Here is a 22,046-nt window from a genome sequence, read left to right as displayed (position 1 = left end):
TACTGAAATGTTGGTTAGTACAAGTATGTAAAAAATAGGAAACTGCCACTTTTTTTATTTATAACTAAATGTTTCTATTTATTGCAATTGGAACTGCAATTGCTATTATTTAGTGCAATTTAAATTGCTTGTTATCATTTACTACTATTGCACTAGTATAATATTTACTGGGAATTGGAGGGTGTGTGAGTAGTTGGCGATTACACCTAGTACCTTTGATTAACCTATCTTACTAATTTTTCAGCTTGAAAATAAAAATACCAGCCTGCAGATATCCTGACGAAAATGCATTTGAGTTTCATATAATTATTATTCTTTTTTTAAATAATAACGATCAGTTTAATTTCCATTTTAAAATCAACCTATTATATTAAGCGAGCAATTTCTATAACCATATTTATATGGGTATATATTTATGTTCAACGGATCTCGAAAACGGCTCTAACGATTTTCACGAAATTTGGAACATAGTAGGTTTATGATATAAAAATTCGATTGCACTAGGTCTCATCCCTGGGAAAACTCGCTGAAGGACATGAAAAATTCATCCTTGGAAAAACAGATGATAATTTCGTCGTCTGTCGATAACAGAAGATGCGTGTGCATGTGTAGGAGATCAGCTGTGTAATCAATTAGCTTACCGTATCTCGCGAGAAATCTAGAAATTCTAATTGACAAAATAATCTGATTTGTTGACATGAGATGGTATATATTATAATATTCATAGTTAATCAATATTTTACAGTTCTAAGTGATAAGTGAGTGTTATTTTGTTACCTATTCAATTTGGTGTGTAAACAATGTAAATTAGAACTTTTATGTTTTCAAATACTTGGACTGAAAATTTGACTTGAATTCAAGTGTATGCAACATAACCTACTTTTTGGAATATTTATAGTGTATAAATCAAAATTCGGGGAAGAAACCGTTTTTGGTTTTGCCTGTTAGTCCTTCCCCAATCATTTTAAAGAATTGAGTTCTGTTTATCAATAAATAAATAACGAGCGAAGCTCGGTGCCCCGATATTCATTATTGTAAGTGCCCAGTATGAGATTAATCGTTCTTCAATACTACATTAATTTCCCATCATGATTGATTCAGTTGTAAAATCACTTCCCGGTGGTTCAGAACCCACCTAAAGCTGTAGGTCCATTCATCTCTCATTATCACCCGTCTCATTACCCACGCACAAGCCCAGAGCTCATGTGGGCATCAACCTCAGAAAAAAATGTACGTATAATTTTCAAATAGGCCTATAACTATTGTGGAATCCCTCATACTAACTTATTTCTTAGAATCGCTCACTTTAGTAACTCAAGTTATATCGCTAAAAATTGATTCGTGGATTACTAACTTAGTTTTCCTTAATTTCATTCATTTCAGTTGTTTATAATAAGCTCTATTTTTCTTATTCTTTTGACATGTTTATCATATCTAGTTGTTCGAACTCACTGCCGGCGCACAAGTTGTTGTTTGCCGGTAGTACCGTATTGTAATCGACAATATTCATTTTATTATTTTGTATATAATCATTATGGTGAATTAATATATTTGAATTTGAACTTATTAACTTTTCATTACCGTATGCACGTTCTTACTCAATGTGTTGTAGATGTCAATTGATTTTATCAAGCAAATTAAATGAATTTTATTGTGTAATGATTAAGCTTTAGTTATATCAATTAAACCTAAAATATACAGCGGAAGGCCAATTCATTAGTGACGTACTTATTCAGTACCTAGTTCTTTTACAATCCACATCATATCACAGGTTATCTTTACATTTCTCCAATATACTTCATATTTGACATCTCGTGGAAATATACAAAAGGAATCAAGGATAATAAAATTTCTCATTAATTTAGGAAATACCTTCTAAACTTGAGTATGAAATGAATATGAATCATATTTTCATAAAATATAATGAATCATGCCAGCAACTAACAATTCGGATTAGAACAATAGTCTAACATTTACAATCCAGTCAATTGCATTTTGATATTTTCAAATTGTTAACTAGTCCCTTACCGATAATTGAAAATAGATAAATAGCTAATAATCACTAAATAATAATACTTACTTACTCCTAGGCGCTACAGGCCGATGTGACCCTTGGTATCCTTTACAAAGCCTCTGCTTCAAATTGGTTCATTTTAATAAATAAATTGAAACTGTTAACTAGTCCCTTATCGATAATAGAAAATAGATAACAAATAGCTTATAATAAATAATTACAAAATATAAAATACTTACTTACTCCTATAGGCCGATGTGACCCTTGGTTCCCTTTACAAAATCTCTCCATACAAAATATAAATTATCAATAGCTTTTACAATGCAGCTTATTACAATAGTTTGGATATAATACAAATAATTTTCTATATTATTTGTACAATAATTGTGTGTTGACTGGGTAAGGGCAGGCCTATGTATTGCTAGAGTGACGTCACACGTGATGCGTTGTGTTATCGGTTGCAGAATGATGGAGTGGCCTGAGTTGTGTGGCGCTGCGGTTTGGCTGCGGCGTTCAGTCGACGATGGCTTCGAAGGGCGATCACAACAGTGAGGCAGCGCTACCCGTGCACCCGCTCCTTGGGGGGGACAGGCCCCGGGGGGGCGCTAGGCCCACCATGGAGTCTGGCAAAACCTCAAACCGCAATCTCTACATCGCCTGCTGCATTTGTGAGTCACTTTCAAGATTATACAATAGTTTTGTTGGATAAAAATAGATTGAAATTTGTATTTTGAATGTGAATTGAAGTATACTATAGTTTTGTGGAGAATAGTAGAATATAAAAAAATGAAACCAAACAGCAATACTAAAATCAATTCGAGTTAATTTAATTACTGTATGTACTGGATAGAAATAGATTGAAATTTGTATTTTGAATGTGAATTGAAATATACTATAGTTTTGTGGAGAATAGTAGAATATAAAAACATGAAACCAAACAGCAATAGTAAAATCAATTCTAAAAATCAATTCGAGTTGATTTAATTACCGTATATACTAACCTATAGGCCTAGGTTCGTAGTAAAAACAACATACATTCGCCGAAAACTGCTTTAAACCCTAATCCAAAATAGCCAGTCGTCTGGTGGTTATGTAGAGTTGCTGATTCGATTCATACACAAAGTCCGAAATGTACGGTATCAACTAAACATTTATCAGATCATTCAACTCCTAATTCCTAAACACGAAATCAAACAGAAAAACTTCTATCACAGTATTGTAAGACAAATTTTAAATGTCACTTGAAACCACGAAAAAATTAATATTTCTATGCAAATAATACATAAATAAGGAAATTGACCTACTCCATTATTTCAACCCCTATACTGAACAAGATTTCACATTTTTCTAGGCAGAGGAATTATTTATTGTGTTAGTGATGAGTTAGTAAGTAATTGTGTGGGATGTGAGTGTGTTCAATGTGTTCAAAGTGTGATTGCCACTATGAATCTTTGATAGGGGTTTCGTAATTGATGGAATTATTGTACCAGCTTCAGTAACTTCATTAGTTTATTGGTGTAGCTAAAGAAGGCTGAGTACTGATGTCCCAATATACAAGTTTTAGTTACTCGAGTTTTACTGAATTCAATTATATGTTACAATCACATTTACGGGATTTTAACAATTTTTCACTCTGAGAAATAGCAGTACTTTATTCAAATTCTCAATTAACAAAATTTAATTCAAATCAACAAAATTATATATCTATGACATTTCTAATTTAAGAAAATTGAGGTCTATTTTAAATTAACAAAATCAAAACAGTATATATAAGTACAATTTATTGTATTGCTTTATCCAGTAAATAATAAATCAGTAATTAAATCACGTCTATTTATAATCATATACTCTATTACGGAATCCACTTGAACCTTATTTTACTAGCTACTCTTCAATTCTACTCGTAAAATCAAATTACGAATTTTTCAAAAGCAAAATCAAAATAATACCCAAGTCAAAAGAAAACAAATCAATATTAAATAGGATTCAGAATGAGATCCCAAAATGAACATTTTTGTCATGAATATAATAATAGGCCTAAGCATTGAAAAAGAGTTTTATATCAAATTAAAAATGAATCATTCCTCTAATTATTCTCAATATAGTTCATGATAATGTTGATAATCTACAAATAGGTATTATTTATTTGTCATTCTGGAACTATTAATAAGTTCAAGAAGCCTGAAATTAAAGGTTTCAAATTTTTCTATTTTCAATCATCCCACAATCAATATCACAGTCTTTGTCAGTACTTTTGGAAAAAACCTTACTAGTTAGTTTTTATTTTATGTTGCTTATGACAAAGGGAGATGTTATTATTGATTATTGATTTCAATTTCAAATAAGATAATTACAGTGGCTACTAAACTGTGAGAGATAAAGAGGCATACAAATAAAATATCACTATTGAATCTTTAAAACAAATTATAGCCTAGCTATTTCTCCCGGCAATGAATGAATTTTCTCTTTATTCATTCATTCTCTTGTTTTCTTTGTCTCATTCTCTTTCTTCCGAGACTGATATTTTATTCACGGATATATTCAATAAAAATCGCCGACCAGAGAACTCTTGAGAGAATTGCTTATTCAATTTATTCTGGAAATCCCAAAAATCTGTTTAATGCTGGCAGTTTTAGTGGTATAGGCCTAAGCCCCTCCATAAACCATAACCTTGGTGAATTTGACTATTACTCCAAACATCTTCCATGTTATGCTACTAATGGAACCAATTTATATTCTCCATTTTCTACACGATTCCCGGATTAAATATCTTTTAGATAACTTTTTCCTTCAGACAAAATGTAGAGGATTATTTAAGCAAAATTATTTTGAATGAAATCAAAAACCTTTTGACATCAGAAAATGCTAATTCAAAAGATTTTTTTAAAAGACACGCAGTTCTTGAGTAACAAAATCCTTGTTTATTGGCTGTTTCGTGTTTGATAGGCCTCTATTGTTATTTCTATATATTTCTTAGTAATTCTATTAACCGTTAGTTCCCAAGAGCATCCCAATAATAATGATGGCATTTGTCAGTGAAAATGGATTTATTCTTAAGAAACTAACTTGATTGAGGACTCATTTAATTTGATAGGAACTCTTGGAGTAGCTTATCAAATTTGATGGCCTATAAATTCTAGAAAAGTTCAACTTATAAGAATGTATCAACTTATTCGACTTCTATCTAATAAATATCATTCTATAATATCATTCATATGTGAACTCAATATTGAAATCCCTATTAGAAGATAGAATGTTAATTTTTGTTCAATTTTTCATAATACGTTCAATTTTTATCCAATTCATCCTTTCTTCTACTCGTACTTCATAAATCACGTTATTGAAGCACAAACAAACTAAAGTACCTAACGTAACCTACAGTAACTTAAGTACCTAACTCAAATGAATGTTTTTCTATACAATGAGTGTACCTTAATTGAATTTAAAAGACCTTTCATCTCTATTATTTCAAAGTCTCTTTGCATTGTAAATTGCAGATAAAGTCTATCATTGTTGATATTTAATATAATATAATTTATGTCTCACTCGAGTTGTTTATTTCTATCATGAGCTATATGTTTTATTTTGCGAATTGCATTATTGTATTAGTGTATTATGAAAATGTAGAATCTTTCATATTTCTATTGAATATATTAAGCTGTTTGAAAATTCTTATTGACGAATAACATTTTTATCAGATCAGATTTGTTAGTACTGTCAAATTTAATTTTAAACTGTCCCTCCACCAGTGCGTTGTAAGTTCTATTAATTCTGGATTTCGTCAAATACAAAAAAATAGATATGTTAGTATAAACTTGTGATAGAAAGCATTAATGATGTTAATTTTTGTCAATATTTCAATTGTATACCTTATAATAATAGCCAATTATTATTGTTAAAGAGTGTTAGAATTGATTATTTTATCTTGAATCTCTTGATCCATAACGTATTGTGTAACTACTATATTTCATTTGCTATTGAATTATCTGGTGACAACAATTACTAACTTTTATATACTATGTTACAGTATATTGGCAATTCAATTATTTTTCTCTTGTATATTTTGCTTCAATGAAATTGGAAAATTCAATATATAAACTACCTGTTCTACGAAATTGAAACTGATTTCTTCTCTATTTTCTTGAACACTTATTATGAAATGCTTGTCGTAAGTTATGAAAACGATTAGTTAACATATTATACTCTGCGTTCTTTAGCAATGAAAATCATATAGGCACTTGAGCTTTATTTAGTATATAGGATTCTACAGAGTCTAGATTACATTGTCATCAAGGGTTAAATTTTTTATTTGTTCGTAGTGGAACTCTATAAAAAACTAGCTAGAACAAATACCTGAAAAGAATAAAAAATAAACACTGTTTAAGGGCGATTGAAATTGCATTGTTAAAGAACCACTTGCGCTCTTCAAAACAAAGATTTCCATGCAACTTCATAATTTATATATTCCCATAATAATTCCATGCCAATCAACAAACTAAGATAAATCACCTTCGTGTATTGCCTTATTTCTGACGATGATGCCAACAAAAGTCCCGGGCTCATGTTCTGGTAATAGGAGGAATAATTCTGGGAAATTGCAGTTCCAGGTGGATTCCAATCCATCGGTGAATTATTTTTCAGTTGGTTAAACTGTTCATTTGGAGACATTGTACGTTGATCTCTGTAAAACTCAACTTCGGTTCGGGTCGTGTAGAGTATCCTCGCCCCTTCAACTGCACACAAACCTATAAAATCATATGGAAGTTATTAGCCATCAAATTATAAATATAGATTTCCACAAGAATTTCAGCATTGAATAATAAAGTTTGTTGGACAATGGAATTCGTACTTGAATATCTGTATGGACTGTAGCCAGAATTAGTGGGGAACAGATACATTTATTTAACAACACTCATTCAGCTACTGTTAAGTTCCTGTCAGAGGATATTTTCAGTATCTCTGCAATGCTACTAAGACTCACGAGATGGCTCCAGTTTATTTACTAGTCATTAAACAGTTCCGTGTTTATTTCGCTTCGACTGCTTCTATTCTGGAACTGATTGTTCAATGGCCACGACTGTATTTGAAGCAAACTGCGAACATCTGTTTGAAAGAATTAAAATAAAGCCGCCAATGAATTATGTCTGGAAGCAAGGGTATCTTATCTCAACACCAAAGAGACTCATCCTTATTTTACCAGAGTTTGTATTTTTTAGCAGAATGGCATTTATTAGATTAGTATTTACTAGTCTAGATTTTTAACCAACAAATCCTTTTTTATTCACTCCGTTGAGAAAAATCATAAATTATAGCAGTAGTGTAAAACTAATTTCGGAAAGATCTGATCAAGTAAAAATAGAGAAGGAAAATCTATTCTATAACAAATTTCTTTATTCATTCGTTCGAAGAGTCAATTTTAAAAATATTTAGATTTTCAATTCATTTAACATCTAGAGTCATGATTTGTTCAAATTGATAGAGTACATAATATTGAATCTATGGAAATGATGTTATCTATTATCAGTCTTATATCAATCTCTCATCATATTCTACGTTAAATATCATTACCGGTACTTTATTCATCCTATTGAAACATTTTTAATTGCATGAATAATGCAGGTCTCTCTTCTCATGTGTGGTAAAATCTAGATCCAGTTAAGATATTTATCACTCTTTAAGATCCCATTTTCAAAATTTTTAAGATCCCATGGTCGATTCTTATTAATTATATCAAATTGAAGCGAGATCGAGTCTCACAAGAATATTGATAACCCTGAATTTTTTTCAGGTACTCAATTTTGGGTAAATATTGCTGCTATTACTCACTGTAACTGTCACACCTTAGGTGTGACAAACTTGAATGCTTTCAACAGAATATGCACTTACTCAAGTTCAATACAGTTAACAGAATTGATAATTTGAAGTGCGTTTTCATTTGGCACCACGACAAAATCAAGAGTGATTATGCCAGTAGTACAGGAGCTAAGATAACGCTCCCATTCCACTCATTGCCTGTTAATTAGTTTCAAGTGCAATATATTTGTTTGTTGAGATGTATGCATGCACCTCAATCTCAATTCGATAATTTTGTCGCAAGCTTAGGTGATCATTTCCTTGCTATTTTATGTCACCAATAAAAATGATGCAAAAAAACTTTATTATAGCTTTGCAAAGCAATAGAGTGAAATATGGCATTAATTGATTAATCCTAGGATTTGCATGATCAATTTTCTGGGACTTTTTGATAATATGATATTTTTTCAATTTATTTAGGATTTATGATCAATTTATAGATGTATTGATCTATCTAACTGTTTCACTAATATTGCATTCTATTTCCTTTTTTTAATGAAATAAAAATGTAGTCTTAGTAAAATAAATAGATAGTTTATCTTTCAGCTGTCACCTCAATTTTATATTAATAAATATCAGCTATTAATATTTTAGTTAAAAGTAATATTTTTCTCCTGAAATATCAATCTCTCCTTTTTAATTTATTTTTGGTTCGTTTAATTCCTTCTCTCTGCTGATGGTAGGCTATTGTATTGGAAAATTGTAGTAGAGACCTTTCTCTCAACAGCCTTGTGCACACCAGTACGACGAATCGCATGATGGTGACATCAAACATTGAACAACGGCTTGAAAATTCTCATGCTCTCGTGTCACCGTCTTGCGACTAGCAGTGATGTGTACAAGGCTTTAGTCTATCTAAAGATAGTCAAAGGCATTAGTCAATTGTATCATTTTTATGAATAATGAAAGTTACAATAATTTTTATTGGATGCAGATTTTTATTGAATTAGATCACATAGGTAGTCTACATATTTTGAAAATTTAACAATCAGCATTCAGTCATATTTTCTCAAGTTTGCATTTCATTTGTTTCCTTCTAGATAACATTGATACAATTATTCTAATGTTAAAAGAAAGATTATAACTGACCCATATTGATACGTAAATTGAGAGTCAGCTAGCTCTATCAGAAAAGTTATAATTGAGTGTCTGATTTTGTATGCAGGTAATTTGGCATCATTTGCAGCGGGTAACGCCTTAACATGGAGTTCCCCTACAATATCAAAGATGAAAGAGAACAACGAGATCCACATAAGTCAAGAATCTTGGTTGGGATCATTGATCGCCCTGGGAGCGTCGCTGGGGCCTTTCGTCTCTGGATTCTTGATTGACAGGATAGGAAGGAAGAAAACTCTTTACCTGAATGCAGTATTAATCATTTTATCGTGGATTCTGATAGGAATTGCAATTAGCAGTTTTGATAGTATATCATTTGAACTGATTTATGTGGGCCGAGTGTTGGCCGGTGTATCTGCAGGGTCTTGCTATGCTTCTATACCAATGTACATCGGAGAAATCGCTGAGGTGAGCCCATGATCAATTATTATACTCACACATTTTCTTCCAAGATAACATTTTTGCTATAATAATAATAATAATAATAATAATAATAATAATAATAATAATAATAATAATAATAATAATAATGAAAGATAATTCTATTAATTGATACTACAGGTCGAAACCTATTTTGCCACCTTCAAACAATACAAATAATTCTCAACATAATACAATTTAAAATAAAGATATGAAAAATAGAGAAAATATACAATCAATATAGAATTGTAAAAATAACCAAATCCATTGCGGATGATGCACAATCATAAACCAATGCATAATATACCTTGGTACGCTGTAATAATAATTGAACAATAAATGTATCATATTTCGGAATTTGTTCGGCGAGAACCAGAATATATCAAGTGCTCCGATCAACTAACTTTTGAATAATTCTCTTTGCTCAAGATGAAAGTTATAATGGCTTGCCGTTCTAGAACGAGATCCATTAAATGAAAATCCAGGACTTCGAACAATAGTATATCTGTATGATTGTATGTTGATTTTAGAAAGCAAGTAGGATGCATCAATTATATTATTCAATAAATTGTAGAGAAAAGCAAGTAATTTGACATCACTCTCAGTGATCTAATATTACCGTAAACATACTTCTGAGGAAATTTAAAAGTTCGGTAAACAAAGGAGCATACAACTTCTGCTTTAAAAAAATGTCCAAATGTTGTTGGACATTTATATTATGATTAGGATTCCAGTCTTCGCATTCATACTCTAACAGGCTCTTATTCATTCATTTTCCTATTAATAAGATTTTAAAACAAATTTAAATGATTCACACATTATATTTTCCCACAGTCGATAATATTCAAGTATCGTTTACTCCATAAGAAAATAATTTTAATATTTCCAAGTTCACATCTCATCGTTTAATATTTGAGATATCATTTTTGTGACTCTTTGGCGATCTATTAATAGTTATGTTAATATCTCACAACAGACGACATAAACCAGAGTTTTCAAATGAGTTTTCAACGAACTGCAACAATTTTGTTGTCAATTTCTTGAGAAGCACAGCAACATTTTGTCATCAACTAGTAGAAATCCTTTGAACAAGGTTTTGTATCCTACTGAGAAAGTTGCCAATAAAATGTTCCCCCTCTACACCGACTAAGCTCTCTGGGTGAAAAATTGATAAATTTTGTTACTCTACATTGTTATGTACAAAAAAATGACAATTTAGTGTAAAAAAACTATTTCTGGACAACATTTTTTTGACTACTTAGCTGTAAACGCAGCTCAAGATTGAGACGAATCCCTGATTAGAAAACAAAATTTAATTTATATTCATATGACAATGCAATAATCCACTTTCTAAAATAACGCTCATTTATAAGTCCAATTGTATCGTTAGCCAACTAATACAAAAACTTGAATTATCTTCTTCACGATATGAATCCAACAATTTTTCATACTCTAAAATCGTATTTCATATTGCAAGCTATTAAATAACATTTGTTACAAATATTATAACTGTACAGTCGAAGAAGAAGTATAATAATGTCATCGTAATAACTTATTTTACTTACTTTATCTGGTTCTACAGTCCTGGGTGGACCTTGGCCTTCTCTACATGAAGCCTCCAGAAATCCCGCTCTTGTGCTCCCTGCCGCCAGTTTGCCACACCTAGAATACGGAGATCTACCACATCGCAGTAAACAAAATCAAAATCTTTTACAAATTTCATTGATGTATATGATATCAATTGAACAGCAGATTAAATAAATTTCAAAAAATTGAGTATGATACTGTATTTGAGAATATTACTCTCATGTATTCATCAATTTTGTATCCAGGGGAGGAGTATTATTTATAACTTGTACATCCCTTTTTTACATAGCCTATCAATTTAGGACTTCATGGTGTTTGAAAATGTAAATATTTCATTTTTTCTCTCTATAAACAGGACAGCGTCCGTGGTGCCGTAGGCTCTCTACTGGCATTCTTCCTCTGCGGTGGTTTCCTGCTGGAATACGTCGTAGGACCTTACGTCAGCTATTTGGTGCTGATCTTGGTGTCATGTATTGCACCAATCGCCTTTCTAGTTTTGTTCTTCTTCATGCCAGAATCACCTTACTATCTGATCGCCCAAGGGCGAAATGCTGAAGCTATCAGAGCCTTGCAGTGGTTGAGAGGAGCCGATGATGCTTCAATTGTGCAAAAAGAAGTCACTGATATGCAGGTTTGTTGAAAGTATTGTTTCTCACCACTTTGTGTGCATACGACATGTCATATTAAGAATCAGCATGCGCATGTTCATCTGTATTCTTTTTATGACCTATAACTCGAATATCAAATTCAAATCCATAATTATGTATTGAATACAGAAAACAAGAAAAAGTACATTATTATTCTTTCTACTTTATTCATTCAGTTTTGAAATTATTTTTTCACTGACTGTAAGGACCATATACAGAGTGTTTCAGAGAAACAGGAAATTTTGAAAGTAAAATAATTTCAAGTAAAACAAATCCATAAATATTGAATGATATGAAAAACTTTATTTAAAGATTTGTTTTTCTTGAAATTATTTAACTTTCAAAATTTCCCGTTTCTCTGAAACACTCTGTATAAGTTGAAATCACAAAATGTACTCGGGTTCTACTCTGTATCTAAACGTTCGATAGTATTATTTAATCACCTGTTTGAACTCAAATCATGTAATCTTTTTAAGGTCAAACAAAATTACATTTTAATTATTTTGAAGAAAATGATATTTCAAGTAACTACTTTCATAATATTCAAGTTATAAATTTCAAGATGATTGATACTATACAACATTTGAGCATCGATTCACGTTGGCCTCTAACATTCAACGTGTTATTTTGAAGAACATAATATTTCAAGTACATATTTTCATATTTAAGTTACATTTCAAGATGATTAAAACTATGTAACATTTGAACATTGATTTATTTTGGCCTCTAACATTCAATATGTTGAAATAATTTTTTACATATGATTTTTTCCATCTCCACCACTTTTTTTAAATTTGATTTTTCTTTGTTGACAGAACTCTGTAAACGAGTCAGCAACGCAAAAATCAGGAGCAATCGAGCTGGTGAAATCGAAAGGCAACTTTAAAGCACTTTACCTCAGTTGCGGCCTGGTTGCGTTTCAACAGTTCAGTGGAATCAACGTGATTCTGTTCTACAGCGAGCAAATATTCCACCTGACTGGGGCCGCTCTGTCTCCCGCCATCTGCTCCATTATCATTGGTGCAGTGCTGGTCATATCTGGTGGAATCGCTCCTCCAGTCACCAGTATTTTCGGAATCAAAATGATGTTGATTGTGTCAGGCGTTGGCATGTTCTTATCTGAGGTGAGTAACTAGAAACACACTCATTTTGTTATCCAATTTCATTGCGGGATCTATATCCAAGTCTCTAAACTTCTACATTGATTTCTATACCTTCAATTCAAATTTTTTGATTGGATTGGGATGCTCTTTATTGTCCCAAGATAGTGATTGAAATTAATTGTCGACGTTTTGTTGATTGATATTGACTAACTAGATTTTATGGAAAAAATTTCATATTGAACCATCACTTAGAAAAAAATTCCAAACTTGTTACACTCACTGAAGCAATAGAATGTATTTCCGATATCCGCTTGGAACTGAATTTCTGATCAGAATAAATTATTACAAGGGATGATGATCACCTTTCTAAACATTCAACTTGTTCACAGTATCAAGTAGATAAAAAACAAGTTATGCTCATGCAACAGTTCAAAAAAATTCTATTTCTTATACGTCATCCATACTACAATATTCTCCTATTCCAAATAACGAAGAAGTCTACATCGGTTTCAATGCACGACATCTTTCTATTAATTTAAGGAAGTTACTATTTTCATGAAAGATGGCAGAACACATTTACGCATTAGGAATTAGGAAGTTTCTAATCAGGTCTGACTGTGCACGTTGTGTCTCATGATAAATTACAATTACTGTGCATTCAGTCCTTATTTTCAATAATAATTTTCCGTTGAATTTTCACAGGCACTCCTTGGAGTATACTTCTTTTTCAAAGATAAGGGAGTTGATGTTTCATCATTGTCAACAGCTCCCATCATTTTCATGGTTGTCTACATCGTAACGTACTGTCTAGGTGAGTGGTCCTTTGTTTTATTTATCACGTTGGCTGAGAGTGTTTACTACAGATAACAGTAAAAGTGGGAAGAATCTGAAATAAGTTATCTCATTTTACAGCCATGAAACTGTTGGATAAAATTGTATCCTCAAATATTCCACTTATTTTACTTCTAGAGAGCTCTGTGTAACTTGAATTTTGTTTCGACCTTGGATGATTGGCATGAATGCAATAGAAATTTCTCGTAATTGGAAAGAATTGTGCAATGTACAGTAGGCTACCTATCTGATCAGCCAGGACAAGTATATTCTCTTGAGGGAGAATTGTTGCAAGCCATTTGAAACTTCAGGATATCTAAGGGGCATCAATACGTGCCAGCACCAAGGTTAAATCTAATTAATAAATCCATTTCAGTAGAATTAAGTTTTTGAAAATAATGTCCTGAAGATCGCGGCCATGCATCAATACATTGTTCACAACGATTTTTGAATTTTTAAGCAGCTCTAGCACACATGTCGCGGGGTATGGCATGAAATTCATAAATAATTATTTGTTTTGCGGTCTACTGAGATGAAAATATGCCTCGTCACTATTAAGGAAAGCTGCATTTAGAGGGATCTGAGCAAGCATTGTTGCTCACACAAATTTTTCCGGTTGCCTTAGTTAGTCTGCTGAGCGTAATTCTTGAGCAATCATTATTGTAAAAGGATGAGACTTCAAATCAGAGTGAAAAATCCTTCTCAATCCTTTTCAAATCTCCAATTCAGAAGAATGTGATTCTAATGGATCTGCGACGCCCACGTCTGTCATTTGTTAGTGTGATATACCTGATCCTTCCAACTTCCAACTTCCAGGACCGAACTATGTTAGCATTAGGAACAGTTATGTCGCGTGTAATGTTGAACTGTCGTCAAAAAGCACATTGTGTAACGATTACAGATTTATATTCTTTTCGTCCAAAAATGAGTACAGCAAAACACGATTTCCCAAATCATGTTCCCCACTTGAATGTTTAAATAATGGGCAAACATTGACAGCAGTCAATAATTTATATTGATTCTGGCTTAACCTATAAATAAGAAAAAAAAATATGTTAAATCCTGTAATGTACAAAATACAAACTGTATGTATGATGATTCACACAGCACAAGTACCCGACTCAGAATACTTCATCTTCTTGTGAGCTATCTGAACTGACGATTTAACAACCTTAAATAGAAAGTACAATATAAAAGCAGAATATAAATAATTAAAATAAATAAGAGAGGCATGAAGGGCTTGGAATACAAAATCACAAACTAGTGAGGTTTGTGGTTGAGCATGTGCCAACTGCTTCGTGTCACCTATATGGCGACTCCAGCAGCGCCGCGGCGGCCACCCGGCCGATTGAGCGGAGCCAAAAACCTACTCTCTTTTTGTAGGCGGCAGCACCAAGTTCTTCTGCATCTATAATTGTTTGTGGGAGGTTTCGATAAATCAAATGGGCAAGTAGAAAGGGATTACTGTTCAGTGACGTTAAGGTTGATCTGGGAAAGTTATATCCGTAATTTATTCGGTGTCTGGTTTGATAATCATGTTGTAAGTTTGTAAAGATATTGGTTTTATTTGTTTTTATAAATGTGAGGATGGATTTCAAGTAAAGCTGGCGGATATCCAGTACCTGGAAATCGGAAAAGAGCTGGTCTGACGAGTATCTGACTGGTTTCTTTAGAATAATTTTTATAAGCGCTCTTTGCGTGACAGCCAGAGGCTCAAGCACAGCGGCCGAGGCACCGCCCCACGCCACTACACCATATTGAAGCAGCGACTGAACATACGCAAAATACACACTCCTGCACTGATCCGCAGCCAGCAACCATGCCAGCTGTGAGAAGGCATACAATAATTTCCTCAATTTCCGTTTAACATTGACAATGTGTGGGGACCAACTCATTTTGTGATCAATTGTTATTCCCAAGTAGCAATACTGCTCCACACGCTCAACCTCGTCACAGCCGCAGGCGGCCGACCGCAGATCACCACAGGAGTGTATTGCAAGCCTTCTCAGCCCAGGATCGCCATCCTGTCTAAAGTATATAGGCAGAGACTTGGTTTTTCCGACATTCAATGATAGGGTGTTCTGGTCAAACCACCTTTTAACTTTTAGTAGGTCTGAGGAGGCCTGTTCATAGACTTCGTCCCAAGAACTTCCAGACGACACTAAAACAGTGTCATCGGCGAATAACAATAGTTTCCCTTCAATATTTACTCTAGTTATGTTATTGATATAGATAGAGAATAGTAGGGGGCCCAGGGTACTACCCTGAACCACACCATACTCGATGCTTTTTGGGTCACTCTGTGTACCGTTGATGGACACAAACTGTGACCTGTTTTCCAAGTAACTAATAAACCAGTCCAGGGATTCAACGCCGGCGTGCTGGAGTTTCACTATCAATTTATGTCTATCAATAGAATCGAATGCTTTTGCCAGGTCGAGGAATGTGACAATCACCCGTTTTTTGTTGCCTATTTCTCCACTTATGTATCTTATTAATTCAAAAAGCGCGTGGGAGGTACCCCTGTCTTGTCTGAAGCCAAATTGAGAATTGGAAATTATTTTCTCACGCTCAAGGTAATTTGTGAGTTGTATTTTGACGCATTTTTCAATTATTTTTGATACCGTGCAAAGTATAGAAATTGGCCTGAAGTTTGAGGTAACATTTTTTTGTCCAGACTTAAATATAGGAACAACTTTTGCAATTTTAAAAACATTCGGAAATCTACCTGTTGTAAAACTAAGATTAATTATGTGTAGCAGAGGTAACTGTAGTGTGTTAATGCTGTTTTTAATTAACTTGGTCGGTATTCCATCCCATCCCGGAGCCGAGCCGCCTCTCATACTGACCACTACCGCGATAAGCTCGTTGTGGGTGACGGGACAAAGAGCAAAGACAGCGTCCGTCGCATGGTCGGCGTCGTCCACCTCGAGTGGACCAGTCGGCTGCAGTGCCCCGGCCAACCGCGAGCCAACCGAGGCAAAGTATTCATTGAAGGCATTACCTATTTGTTTAATTTCAGCGGGAGAGGCCTCACCGCCGCGCTCACAGTACGCCTGCAGCGGAAATTTCGGCTTGCCCGTGGATCGACCAGAAACCTCATTAATAACATTCCAGAATTTCCTAGAGTCTCCCCCAGCTTCACTCAATTTATTCTTATAATAATTGTATTTAGAACGCTTAATAGCTGCCTTAAGTGTATTTCGGAATCGAATAAATTTTTGTCTGAGTTGATTATTGTATGGATTTCTCCTGACCTCTTTACTCAACTTGTCACGACGACGCATCGATTGCAGGAGGCCAGAGGTTATCCATGGTTTAATTTTTTTCGTTTTAGCACACACTCTTTCGGATGTTGTGAACTGCTCCAAATTTTTCTGTAGGATCTCATTGAAACTCTCAACAGCCTCATCAACATCAGCCGCCCCGACCACCCGTCTCCAACTCTCCACTTTCAAGGCTTCATCAATTCCAGACCAGTTAATGATCTTGGAATATTGGGTGTCACTATTTCTACTCGGTTCTATCAACAAATTATTCTCTACTTCTAACCCAATTACAAAATGATCAGTTATGCTCGTTTGAAGAATGAAAGAACATGCATTGAAATGGAACGGCAATTTGATAAAGAAATGGTCTATGCATGTATTGCTATTGGGGCGCGTTATCCGGTCTATGCATGATATATAACCACATTCATATAGCATATCCAGATAGCGTTCCTCTTGCGAGTTTATATTTGGGTGAAGGATATCGCAATTTATATCGCCAGCTATGATTTTTAGATATGAAGGGTTAGTGTCGGTATGGAGCAAATTCGTTAAACTATCAATAAAGTATGGAAGAGATGAAGACGGGCTACGATAAATACAGAGAAGTTGACAAGGTGTATTGGCCCAGGTGAAATTCAAGGTCAAGCTCGTTGCTAGCCCACCAATTGAGAACTGATTACAGGTGACGGAAGATAAGCTATCATCCAAGTACACAACTATGCCATCACATTGATTCAATCCATTGTGACTTCGAAACAGTTGATACCCGTCAAGGCTCATGAGCTCACTATCCTCGTCCAACCATGCCTCGGTTAAAATTATAACATTAAATTTAGTTTTAATACCCTGCCACAATATGAGAAATTCATCAAAGTTTTTATTATAGCTTCGAATATTGAGATGAAGTAATCTGAGTCTAACACAATTAATTGTTACATCTATGTTATGCTGAAAACTACTATTTAAATCATCATTGTCAGCAAATTCGGAACATTGTATCAGGACTTCATCTTGATTGTTATTATTCATGGTGAAGAACAGTGCATCATACCGCCTGATTAAAAAGTATGTTAACGGATGCTGCATATAATTTTCTAGTAAAGCATTCATCTTCATGTGGTTTTCAAGATACAAAAATTATTATATAATATATCTACGCTGTTATAAAAGTTGCTAATACTTAATATCAAAACTAATACTTAATATCAAAACTGAACAATTGAGAAAAAAAGATAGAATAGCTCAATTCAATTTATTCAATTCAATATATTTTTATTCACGTATCATATATATATATATATATATCACATACATCATATATATAGCTAATACCCATTATACCTTATCTTTTCTAGATTAACGATTCACTCTCAAACTTATAACTACATATTTGAAATTTTAAAAGTTTGATACGAGGTATCTATTTTTAAATTATTTTGTTTAAAATCAGGAGACAATTTTCATAATAATTCTTATATGTGTAATTAAGCAAACTTTAATGTATAAGGATTTTATAAATTGAGAGTAAAACGTGTACCTCACTTCCAGTGAAATGAAATTGGAGTACTAAAAGACATATTTCATTTAAAGGTTTTGTCAATGTTTTCATTATATTTATTTTCATACAGATTGATTATATTTATCTATTATTTTCGTAATTCATGACAGACTGTGTTCAACAAAAAGACAAGACAATAAAGAAAAATCCTAATTCTCAATCTGAAATAAAGTAATACAGAACTTTTGTAGCAATGGGTGTGTATCCATCATTTTTAGTTTGAAACATTAGCAAAATAACCCGCAATATTAAAATTGAACATTAGCAGAATAACCTGCAATATTAAAATTATAATGTTCTGCAAGCTTCGGGATACTAGTAAGCAAATAATTTATTTATGAACTAGTCTAATAGTGCATAGGGCATAATTATACCTTCAATGTTCCTAGGTCTATAAGAAGCAATATTAATACCGTATTCCATTGTTTGATATTTATAGTATGATGATTTCTGTTATAGTTTTTATTTATAGTTTGATATATTATAGTTGTTTGAACGGGAATCTAATCCCGTAATTATGGCGAGCTTGTTCAATATTATGCCCTATCTCTTCTGCTGTCATCGCTTTATCGAAATATGATTATTCAGTTCGGGTATTAGGACTCCATTTATCTATGTTGGATAAAGATCGACAAAATACATGTGATGAAAGATTTTTACTTTGCTATTACCAGAGACAAAATTAAGAGATCGTGTTCATTCAAGCATACTGAGTGAAATAATAAAGATAAATATTCTGTACATCTGGAAAAATACTTCATATCTACCTCACCCCCAAAACCATAAGCTATAGTAGGATTTTTTCTTGTTGCATGGATTACAAAAAAAGATATAAAGATAATAAACTAAAAACTAAACTTGAGAAAAAAAAACAAAATTATAAAGAAAGTCTCTAAATTATGTATCCCAACTGTTTGAGCTTTGATACAGTATACAAATAGTAAGAAAGGAAAAGAATAAAAATGCTCTGCTTTACCTTGTTCAAGTCCATTACAATTACAAATTTCCGGTCGTATCACTAACTGTCTGCTTGTTCGGCTCGTCGTCGGCACGACGTCGGCTCTGGTCAAGCGCGCTGGGCTGGTCAGTGGTGGGCGGGACGGTGACGGGCCGTGCAGCCCCCGGAGGCGACGCTCTCTCGGTGAGGGCATCCAGACTGGTCACCCGGAAGGGTCGTCCTCGTGGAATTTTCCTGGCCATCACGATGCCGTCGCTCGTCCACACCGAGGCCAATTTCTCCTGTTTGACCAAGAACCTCGCAGCGTTGAAAATTTCACGCGATTTTTGTGTCAGTTGATCGTTAATATAAATTTGGTTCTGTGGGAAATTTCTGTCAATCTCATTGGCGGTGAGGCTTTTTCGGTTACGCCTCGCACGTAGCCATTCTTGCTTGACAATCCTCGATACGAAAGCAACGAGGATGGACTGTTTCTCTTGGCCGCCCCCACGTACCGGAAGCCAATGGGCAGCGTTAATGTCCGTGCGATAATACTGTACTTGAAGTAGATCGGCTATTTTATCAATTAACGGGAACACATTAGCACCTCTTGGGAGAACCGGGATACCGGAAATAACCACATTATTCTTCCGTGTATGCTGTTGCAGATCATTAATTTCATCTCTCAATTTTGAGTTTTCCGCGGTTAATAGTTTAATTTTACTTTCGGCACTAGAAACTTTTTGCTCAACTCCATCGAGTTTCGCTTTAAAAGACGAAAATTCACTGTTAATTTGATCAATGTTTTTCTGCATACGATCGAGTTTTTTATCATTTTCATCCCACCGCGTATTAATTTCAGCTCGTAGATCAGCTATCGCCTTAAGCACTAATGTATCTGCTTGATCTTTGTTATTTTCTAGTTTACTTGTCCCTGATACAGTATTAGAACCACATACCTCGCACTTCCAGTTTGTTTTCGCACCACGTGTTAACGTCTCACTCACGCACGACGTATGAAACTGAGCCTGGCAAATAACGCATTTATAATCGTCCAGTTTTATTCCTTTCTCAAAGACAATGTCCTTATCACACTTTTTGCACTTGGCCATTTCCCGTCGGTGTATACGCGTATTTTAAATAATTATTTGAAAGTTAATTCGCAACAGAATAGACACAATACCGGCAAATACAGGAACAATCAGGCGGATTGATGCACTTCGAAACTTTCAAACTGTGAACCGGAGCTCCGATAAACGATCCGACCTCATCGCCTGCCAGATAAGGACTGATCAACTGGTCAGTGACCATAATGCAAGGCCTAGACGCTCTGTTTTCTCTACCCAATCGGACAAATGTGATTCTACACACGATTCCATTTCGTTTTGACAACACTGCCCTCAACGATGACATACACTTTGCCAATTCACTTATCAGAAATATATTGGAAAAGTATAAGGGAAAACTAAATATCACCCTCAAAGACACAAGTCAATATTTGAAACGCAGGTGCTTTACACGACATGGTCTTCATTATAGCACAATGGGAAAAAAGATAATTTGCGAGGAAATTTTCAAAACTATTGGAAACTCAAGGATTTTATATGAAGCTGCTCAGAGTAGGAGTTTGGTCTGTTCGACAGAAATTGAATCTGTCCAGGACAGTCACAGTCTTGCGGTGCGTTCTGAGGCAGTTACTGATGATGACTCCATCGTGGAATTTCGGGGGTTCTCACCCACTTGCCAGGAGTTACAAGGTTTCTCATTTACTCCAAGGGATTCAACAACTGACAGCGGTGAACATCCTTTTGCAGTACTAAGTGAAGCTGGTAACGTGAGTGACTCTTCAATTGTGAACTTTACAACTGCTCAATCACATTACGATGGTATTTTTTTAGACAACTCTCTATAACTGATCAACACGATCAAAACAATTTGGAGCTTAGAATGTGTTTACAGTCTAAAAGGTGTTCAGGGTGTGTTTGCATGTGTTTTGACAACTGTAATAAGAATTATTCATTTAAGCAGCATACTAAACAGAATACTAAATCTGTTCAAAATGTGACTCTTGTTGACACGTCAACGTTTTTATGTACTGATATAGGGGATACAACACCTAGCAGTAAAACAGTTACAGGGGCAATTATAAAAGGAAAAAGTTTTAAATGCGATTCAGCTAGCGGTAATATAAATATTCTCCACCAGAATGTACAGAGTCTATCTAATAAAATAGGTTTAATTGAACAAATCATTGTGGATAAGAAACTAGATATTTTATGTCTTACTGAGCATTGGATGACTGAGGTTGAACTGGAAGTAAATTCTAATCTAAAAGAACTTCAATTAGTTACTGGTTACTGCCGCACAACACGAATGCATGGTGGGGTAGCCATTTATTCAAAATATAGACCTTCACAGTATAGATTATTAAAATATATAAATAACATTTCTGTAGAGCTGGACTGCGAATTAGCAGGTGTAGAATTCTCAAATATTGATACTATGGTCATTACTGTATATCGTAGTCCTCAAGGGACTTTTGAAATGTTTTGTAAAATAATGGAATTAGCTCTTAGTTACTTGAATAAGAGAAACCGAAAGTCAATAGTTTGTGGGGACTTCAACTTACGTTTCAATGCAAATGACAAACAGGCAGATCACTTTGTTAATTTGTGTAGTATGTATGGCTTTGAAATGAGGGTTTATGA

General features: G+C 34.0%; 1 protein-coding gene across 4 annotated transcripts in view; it reads left to right on the top strand.

The window, feature by feature from the left end:
- The window catches only part of LOC111047192 (facilitated trehalose transporter Tret1), a 47,676-nt gene that overhangs the window by 10,733 nt on the left and 14,897 nt on the right, over nt 1-22,046 (top strand). For 2 of the 4 annotated variants that reach the window (XM_022332881.2, XM_022332880.2), the window contains 5 exons: nt 2,479-2,682; nt 9,033-9,391; nt 11,346-11,621; nt 12,453-12,761; nt 13,443-13,551. In XM_022332881.2, coding sequence (XP_022188573.1) covers nt 2,538-2,682; nt 9,033-9,391; nt 11,346-11,621; nt 12,453-12,761; nt 13,443-13,551 — 1,198 coding nt within the window. In that variant the 5' untranslated portion in view covers nt 2,479-2,537. The remainder of the gene's footprint in view (nt 1-2,478; nt 2,683-9,032; nt 9,392-11,345; nt 11,622-12,452; nt 12,762-13,442; nt 13,552-22,046) is intronic. The other 2 variants (XM_039439833.1, XM_039439841.1) reach the window with 1 other exon arrangement.

The sequence above is a fragment of the Nilaparvata lugens genome, chromosome 1 (assembly GCF_014356525.2).
Source record: "Nilaparvata lugens isolate BPH chromosome 1, ASM1435652v1, whole genome shotgun sequence".
In the NCBI taxonomy this organism is placed as follows: Eukaryota; Metazoa; Arthropoda; class Insecta; order Hemiptera; family Delphacidae; genus Nilaparvata; species Nilaparvata lugens.
The sequence above is the reverse complement of the archived record's forward strand: the minus strand, read 5'-3'. Positions and strand labels throughout refer to the sequence as shown.